The sequence below is a fragment of the Borostomias antarcticus genome (assembly GCF_949987555.1).
Source record: "Borostomias antarcticus genome assembly, chromosome: 20".
Taxonomy (NCBI): Eukaryota; Metazoa; Chordata; class Actinopteri; order Stomiiformes; family Stomiidae; genus Borostomias; species Borostomias antarcticus.
The window spans coordinates 2,933,637-2,942,321 of record NC_140253.1 but is presented as its reverse complement, the minus strand read 5'-3'; the positions used below and the strand labels follow the sequence as shown (position 1 = coordinate 2,942,321).

Here is an 8,685-nt window from a genome sequence, read left to right as displayed (position 1 = left end):
TCCCTCGGCTGCTTTAATCTGAAACGTCGGGGATTAAAAAGGCATCTAGTCCTAACCCTATAATTCCTGGCCCCTCTCTCCATCAGTCTCTCTCTCTCTCAATTCAACTCCAGTACTCCAGTGTGCGTGTGTGTGTGTGTGTGTGTGTGTGTGTGTGTGTGTGTGTGTGTGTGTGTGTGTGTGTGTGTGCGTGCGTCTGCGTGTAGATGTGTAGATCTGTGGTGTGTGTGTGTGTGTGTGTGTGTGTGTGTGTGTGTGTGTGTGTGTGTGTGTGAGAAAGAGGCAGAGAGAGGGGGGGGGGGGGAGAGGAGGGGGGGGGGGGGTTTACATTCATAGTGCAATCGAGGAAACGTAGTTGGAGAGAAGGGAGACGGAGAAGGGGAACAGAGAAAGAGAGAGGGAGAGCAGAGAGAGAGAGGGAGAGGAGAGAGAGAAAGAGAGAGGGGGTGATATAGAGAGTGAGATAACTGATGACATGAACGCAGGTTGTGTGTGAAGAGAGAGAGAGGTACCCTGGAGATGACCTGCTCTGCTCATCCTGGTGCCGGATCTTCATCTCTGCCACCGTCGTCATCATCATCGGTAGTGAGGCTGGAACTCTGGGAGGTGGTCGGAGGAAGCAGTGCCCTCTGGGATGCAACGCCCTCGTTGATGCTGGACTTTTTTGAGATTTATTAAACTGTTGATCAGGGAAGAAGAGGTGAGAGGAGAGGAAGAGAGAGAGACGGGAGGAGGGGAGTAGAGAAGAGAGGAGGGGAGAGGACGAGGGGGGAGGAGAGGAGGACAGAGGGGGGCAGGAAGGGGGAGGGACAGGACACTAGGAGAGAGAGGAAAGAGAGGGGGAGACAGAGAGAGAAAGAGAGACCAGGACATGGGAAACATCATCAAGGTGTCTAAGAAAAGCCAAATGAAGAAGGTAAGGGTCTTTGTCGTTTTTGTCGTCCGTAGAGAGATTCAGCCCTGTCGGAGAAAGATAATCATATACCGTCTTATGACAAGGTAAACATTGACAAAAATCTAACTTCGCCTTGTGTGCTGATGGAGCTTGTATAAGAATAAGTGCTGTTTTGTGGGTAAGGGTCCTGGCAGACTAAATTGCAGTGTCTGTGTTCTTGTTGATGGGACAGTGCTGTAGGCTGAATTGAGCATTATAAGCCATGTTAAAAGGTTATTTACGATCGTACTGTACACAACGGCCGATATCAAAGTCTCGTCAAGCAGTGAACTCTCGAGATATAGCCTGTCGCCGCTAACACACTCAATAGATCCATAGGTGCATCAGACAAAATCCCTCAAAACACCATAAACTCTCGTTTTCAAAGACAGCCAACTCACCAAGTGGTCACTGGTGTCCGTTGATGTTCTGGTAAAAGAAAATCACCACAAAGTAGGCTATGCTTCCGATTGGGTTTTATTGATCATATTAAATCCATTGATTTGTATTGACAACAAAGCCAGAGATGTTTACATTTATCCGCGTCCCATATTTGTTTTGATAAACACTTCTATCCAACACTATCAATGAAATACTGTACCATCTGCAAAGCAATCAGGCTTCCAAACTCAGTCAAGACCTCCCAAAGTTCAAGCGGAAGTTTACAAACATTTGTAGGGATGCACCAATCGCAAAATTCTGTTTAACCCTTTTAACCCTGAAAGTAGAGTGACAAAATTTAATTTAATTTTCATTAATTGGATTTTCCCTATAATACTAGAAAGTGCAGTTTCTCAGCTTTCAGCAAGTGTTGGAGTGAGGAATTTTTTCGTTAGATTTGTTAGATATTTTTTTAATATTATTAAATATTTGTTAGATATTTTTAAAATGTTGCCGGTGACGTGGTCGTATCGAAAGGGTTAAAATAACAATCCGGCCGATGTTTATTTTATTTTTATTCCCCCTTTTGTGCCAGGAAAACAAAGAAATGAAGTGTTTGGTTCCAAAACGCCGATTTTGATTTCACTTTAATTTGAAAGCAAACTACACGTGCGTTTGCGGCGTTACGTCACGGATCTTCTCTGAATCTGTAGCTGGATAGGCTACGTTTTGCAACAAAAAAAGCCCTAATTGTTGCGACATAACATCGGCTACTACCATCGGTGAATGTTATTTTATTTGCCGATGGCAGTCAACATCGAAACCTTGATATCGGCCGTTGTATATGATCGTAAATAACCTTATAACATGGCTTATAATGCTAAATTCCAAATCTGACCTTTAAGAGATAAATCTAGCCTATGTATCACTTACAGACAATTACATGCTGTTTGGATTCCGTCCGAGAATTCCTGTTAGCATGTCCGCTCACTGTGATTGGTCGCCATACAGTACGTACGGCTGATGGGTTAATTGATTGGCTCCCCCTCCCCTAAGGGGGCAGTGCCCTGGGAGGCCAGCGGAGCGCCATTGACCGCAGTGTTGCTGGGGGGCGTGGCGGGGCGTGACCCTGACGAGGAGGAGGAGGAGGAGGAGGGCGAAGGGAGCGAGTGCGGGTTCGGGGAGCCCCTGTGCGCTCTGGTGCAGAACTGCGGCGTGCTGCACGGCATTGTGGGTCCCGCCTGCGTCTTCCTCAGACAGAGCTTCGCACGGAGCCAGCTTGTATGTACCGTGCACACAGATGAACACACACACCCAAACCTGAGCAAAGACACACACACACATACCTGTACATGAACACAAAGGATACACGCATGCACACATGCACCTGAGTGAAGACACACATACACAAACATACATAGATTGACAAATCATGCACAATGAGTTGTTCAGACCACCAGTTATCTAATGACATGTGACTGTTATCTAGTTATCTAGTGAAATGTAGTGTAACGGCTGTTCATTCCAAAGCATCATCGCCATCATCATCATCATCATGAATTCAGACGTCATCTCTTCCGCAGAGCAGACTTATAATGACTTCATTTTCATCCTCCCATTCCCAATCCCAGTCACCCGATTGAAGGAGCCGTCCGCATCATCTCCACCAATGAGCATGCACCCTTGTGAGTGTCACCTTTCTATTGGTTCACTGCGGCAAAGCAAACGTTGGTTCGTGTACATCTATTGGTTCACACACAAGACATTGAAACTTTGTAGCCTTACACTCAAGCGAAGTTCATCCAGTATTGAGATAAGAAATTCACGAGTGCACTTGTAGATGGTAGGTGTGTGTGTGTGTGTTTTGTAGAAGACAAGTGGAGTCACGGCTTCGGCAGTTATTCCAGATTGTAATTTAGATTGTAATTTAGATTGTAATTTAGATTGTAATTTAGATTGTAATTTAGATTGCGCACTGATCTCCCACCAGCGAGCTGTTGTCAGATATCCACTCATTCCAGACGGACGATTCTTGCAGAGCGGGAGATGAGATCTCAGAGATCAATAGATGGCTAATTGCTAAGGGCTATTAGCTGGCAGTCAAACTATGTGCCTATTAGTACTTAGCTGTAGCATTAGTATCAGAAGTTAATGGGCTACGTCATCAGGCAGTTTGTCATAAAGTACTTTGCTGTGTGGCAGCAAGCAACACGCAGCTGTCCTTGAATTGACCATAGAGGAGAGACATCGCATTAGAGGCCATTAATGATGATTATACCAGCTAGCACACAACATTGGCAAACATTTCTAACACGTTCTGCTAATGTTTTCACATTCTTAGATCATTTTTAGAACACATGATTGCTATTTGGGTAGTCAGATTCGAGCTTCGAAAAGCGGGTACGTTCGTCAATACATACACAATGCACTATGATAAATAACCTGACTGATTGTCAATAATGCTTTGGACTTGAGTTACTAATAAAGTTGAAACCTGAGTCACATGTGCTTGGATTGACTCAGTACATGGTACCCATAGGTTTGTCACTGAGTGAACATTTCAGCAAGGAAGGTAGCAAAATTAGACCAGTAATACCATATCAGACCATACAGACACAATGTCAGACCATACAGTCAAGTTGCAGACATCATTTTAATGCTTGGTACGTTGGTACTGCGAGTGATTGGTCATATTGAGGGTGTGGTAGGCCTACAAATTGACCCGATCATGTAATATACTGTACCACATTTCTGCATCACCAGTCAGTTATGGACGGAAAACTATTTTCCAGTAACCGATCCAGGTAGATCCAGGAAAGCCAGTTGATTCCTTGACAGAACACAGAGATCAGTTAATTTAACTGAACTTTATCCGATCAGACAATCTGATTCTTGATTCGATTCTGGAACCCCCCCCCCCTCTCTCTCTCTCTCTGATCAAAAGGTACTGTTCTCACTGTGAACAGTAGGGATGTCTTGGGTGAGAGTACAGGTGGTCTGTTGTTCCACATAAAGGTTTGCTGGCTCTTTAATGTTGCACAACTCGGTTGAGAGTTCTAAATGGAACCCAATCTTAATTTAACCTCCTAATTATAGGATCTCAACCAGGCAGGCAGAAAAATTAAAAATCGATAAGCTTTAGTGATTTATAATACAATTTACAACTGTAATCTCTTCTCTGTCCCACCCCCCTACTCTTCCTACAGCGCTATAATCCCATCCAATATCATTCCCTCTGATGATGTCACAAACAGTTCATCACTCAGAGATGATGGAACACGAGCGACAACGGGCCCATTGTGACATCACCACCTCTCTCTTTTCAAATTTGCTTTATTAGCATGACGGGTGCAAAAAAAAACTCATGCAGATAGAAACTGTAATAAGAAGCAGAAACACAGTAGGATTCTTCTTGAGTCACGTACATATATTCGATATATTTCTGCCTCCTGTGATTGTGTGTGTGTGTGTGTGTGTGTGTGTGTGTGTGTGTGTGTGTGTGTGTGTGTGTATGCACATGTGTGTGTAAATGTCCTGACTCACTGTCTGTCTGTCTCCACCACCACAGGACAGAGACCTCCGTCCAGAGGAGATTGAAGGTACATATGACTTGATACACTCCTAATTAAGCACCAGTGCAAAAATACTCATCCCTCTCTCCTCTTCCGTCACAGTTCAGTGTAAACTCATTCAGTAGGCATGTCACTGTAGTCACCTACAATGACATGCCCGTGTTTCAGATCAAATCAAATCAAACTTTATTTGTACAGCGCATTTCATACACAGAGGCATCAACACGATGCGCTTTACAGAGAGCAATGGGAGGGTGGGCATAGATCCCACCCCTACATATTCCAGAGGGAAGCAAAAAAAAACAGTTCACCAGGGGACAGAAAGGTGAGCTATAAAAAAAAAATCCCTGACCTCTCCCAACGAGATCGACAAAGCTCCTGGAAAATGTTTGTCTATTGGCTAAGAACATTTACAGAGCAATAGACATGGGATAAATACTTCATATATTCTCCATACGTCAGCTGTTCTGCACTTACAGTACTATACCGTATTTTGAAGGCCCACAATCTGCAATCGGTACCGAGTGGAATAATCTCCTCAGTCTCCTCTCTCTTGACCAACTCCCTTCACGTAAAAACTCCCTTAACTCACCTCTTCTCTCTAACCTCTCCCCCACGCCCCTCACTAACCCCTTCCCCCCGGGCAGAGCTGAACGAGGCGTTCAGGGAGTTTGACAAGGACCGCGACGGCTTCATCAGCTGCAAGGACCTGGGGGAGTGCATGAGGACCATGGGCTACATGCCCACAGAGATGGAGCTCATCGAACTCAGCCAGCAGATCTGTGAGTCACGTGCGCACGCACACACACACACCTGCACGCACACACACGCTCACATAAACATAAATATATACCTACACGCACACACTCTCTCACACACGCACACACACACGCATACACTTAAATATATACCTACACACACACACTCACAATGCATTTATCCATCATCATCCTCAACATCATCACCGTGTTGTTGCTGCAGTGACTCCTGTCGTCCTCTAGGTGGCGGCAGAGTGGACTTTGAGGACTTTGTGGAGTTGATGGGTCCTAAGATGCTGGCAGAGACGGCAGACATGATCGGAGTGAAGGAGCTCCGCGATGCTTTCAGAGAGGTCAGAGTCTCCCTCCCCAGTTTAACTCTGACTGTTCTCCTCCTCCTCAGTTGACTAACTGCCCCCCCCCCTCCTCCTCCCTATCCTGATGTGCCGGATGGTTTGCTTTGCATGGGAACTCTCCATTGGAAACTGTTTGGGAAAGGGCAGTCACTTTCAAAAAAATACTCGGCAGGTGATTGGATGAACCATCTGTCTATCACCGTCTATCGCGTGCTTCTTCAACCGCTCCTCGCTGTCGTCACACCTAAACCCGCCCAGCGTAGCTGTTTGTATTTCAAATTCCTCAGAAGCAACGCTGATTGGTGAGATCATTTTCTGATCTGGAACACAAGGATCTTTATGGAGAGTATCCAGACTGATTTGCGAGAGAAACGATGTGACCTCACGAAATCAGGATGGTCTCACAAGGCTACCTCCTCTCCTCAGTTTGACTCTGTTCTCCTCCTCCTCAGATTGAATCTAACTGTTCTCCTCCTCAGTTTGACTATGTTCTCCTCCTCAGTTTGACTATGTTCTCCTCCTCAGTTTGACTCTAACTGTTGTTCTCTTCAGTTTGACTCTTAACGGTTCTCCTCAGTTTGACTCTAACGGGGACGGTCGGATCAGTCTGCCGGAGCTGCGCGAGGCCATGAAGAAGCTGATGGGGCAGCAGCTCAACCACCGGGAGATCGACGAGATCCTGAGAGACGTGGACCTGAACGGAGACGGACAGGTGGACTTCGAGGGTAAGGGGGGGGGTGAACGGAGACGGACTGATGGACTTCGAGGGGGGGGGGTGAACGGAGACGGACTGGTGGACTTCGAAGGTGAGGGGGAGGGAAGGGAGGGAGGATGAAGGCTTGGAGAGAGAGTGGGGGACCCGAGGAGGGGATTATCAAGGAGTTCAGTGTTCTGCAGGGAGATACAACAAGGTATAAATCCAATAAAGCAATTGGTAATACTATAATCTAACTTTGTCTCATTAAAGGAGTAGTAAAGAGAAATGCATGTTTAGCCCTGTTTTAAGGTTACTTATGATCATATACAATGGTTCAGATTAAAACGTTGACAAAACTAGCACTTTTGAGAAAGTCTTAAAACTCACGAGGTGTTAGTTGGCGTTCTGACATATAATTCGCCATAAAGTAAGATTATAGTTCATCTGGAAAGGCTTTTTAAAATATTTAGCATAGAACTATTTAGTCGCAGCACATACGTGTGTAAACGTCCACTTGAACTGATTCCGCAATGCCTTGAAGTAGTTCTGCTTCCTGAATCCCCTCTGCGGATTGATCTACACATCTACAACGGTCGCTTCAATACAAGTCAATGGATTTCATAAAATGATCAATAAAACCCTACAGGATTCATACTTTGCGGCGAATTTGATGTCAGAACACCAACGGACACCAATTACCCCCACGGTGAGCTTCTTGTCTTTGAAATTGAGAGTTTAACATGTTTTTGAAAGATTTTTCACGGTGCCCACCCACATCCATCGTATGACCAAAACGGTGGTAGAACAATGATCAGACTTTCTCAAAAGTGCTAGTTTTGTCAACGTTTTAATCTGAACCATTGTATATGATCATAAGTAACCTTAAAACAGGGCTAAACATGCATTTTCCCTTTACTACTCCTTTAAAGCACCTTAACTCTCACATTTCTCTACCTTTTAACATGTGTCTTCTCCTCTCCTCAGAGTTTGTGAGAATGATGTCTCGTTGAGTCACCAAACAACAGACAGACCAGCCAGAGGTGAAGATGTACTGTTCTGTACTGTTCTGTGATATGCACCAGACCTCACACTGTGGCTGTTCTACCGTTGGCATTCTTTTATCTGATGTACAAACATTTGATGTTGTTTTCTAAGGTTTGTTTTGTTGTTTTATCACTGCTATAGCAACTATCCCTTCCTGTCTATTGTAAACTGCTGTGGGAGGATTGCTCCAGTCAGAGCTGACTGGGTTGATTCAGGAAGTAGGCTAACTCATCTGTGTTGATTAGATGAAAAGCATCTATTTTCAATAGTTAAAGCAATACATAGCGTTTTCTCGGAACTGTGCCCCCACAGGCTCTGCGAGTAAGTGCACTGTGGTACTGTCTTAACTTATCAGATTTTCTTTTTCTGGCTTCCTTCGTGATGTTTCGCTTCGGTTTTCTCACCTCCGCCATGATATCATCGAGCTAAAAAACGCATGATATCCATAGACGCCGGAATAGTTAGCTACTACTGTGTTGTTTAAGCACAACGTTGCACATGCGCACTTCGGGGCGAAGTTTTAAAAGGTAATAAATGTCAATGTATTATCTTTCTGAGTAGACTGTTTGGACGATTCAGCTTACTTTTAGTAAATCTAATTGGAGAATTAGCACCAGACATGTTTGTAAAGGTCCAAATATCGCAATGTATTGCTTTAAATTGAACGAAAATTAGTAATTTCATTTCCGAGGTTAATTATTTGATTGGAATTTAATACCAGCGTCTGAATTGATATAAACCCTGAATTGTATAGTTATACCGTGTGAGTGGTCAGTGTGTAATCTGTGGTATGACTGAAGCTGTTCAACTCTGAACTCACCCTGTTCTTAGCTGGGTTCACACACAGCAACCAAGACCGTTTTAGAAGCTCTGTATCCATTTTTGTAGTTCTAGGATGTCTCTCTGTTCTAAAACGGTAGTCAATATGCATCAAGTCAAATCT

General features: G+C 44.5%; 1 protein-coding gene across 1 annotated transcript in view; it reads left to right on the top strand.

The window, feature by feature from the left end:
- The window catches only part of LOC311322386 (calcium-binding protein 2-like), a gene marked incomplete at both ends in the record, with an annotated part of 14,099 nt that extends 6,391 nt beyond the window's left edge, over positions 1 to 7,708 (top strand). Inside the window, 6 exons of the mRNA XM_084454452.1 lie at positions 2,372 to 2,596; positions 4,884 to 4,914; positions 5,535 to 5,669; positions 5,889 to 5,998; positions 6,579 to 6,726; positions 7,683 to 7,708. Of these exons, the coding sequence (XP_084310578.1) occupies positions 2,372 to 2,596; positions 4,884 to 4,914; positions 5,535 to 5,669; positions 5,889 to 5,998; positions 6,579 to 6,726; positions 7,683 to 7,708 (675 nt within the window). The remainder of the gene's footprint in view (positions 1 to 2,371; positions 2,597 to 4,883; positions 4,915 to 5,534; positions 5,670 to 5,888; positions 5,999 to 6,578; positions 6,727 to 7,682) is intronic.
- Positions 7,709 to 8,685: the final 977 nt, after the last annotated feature.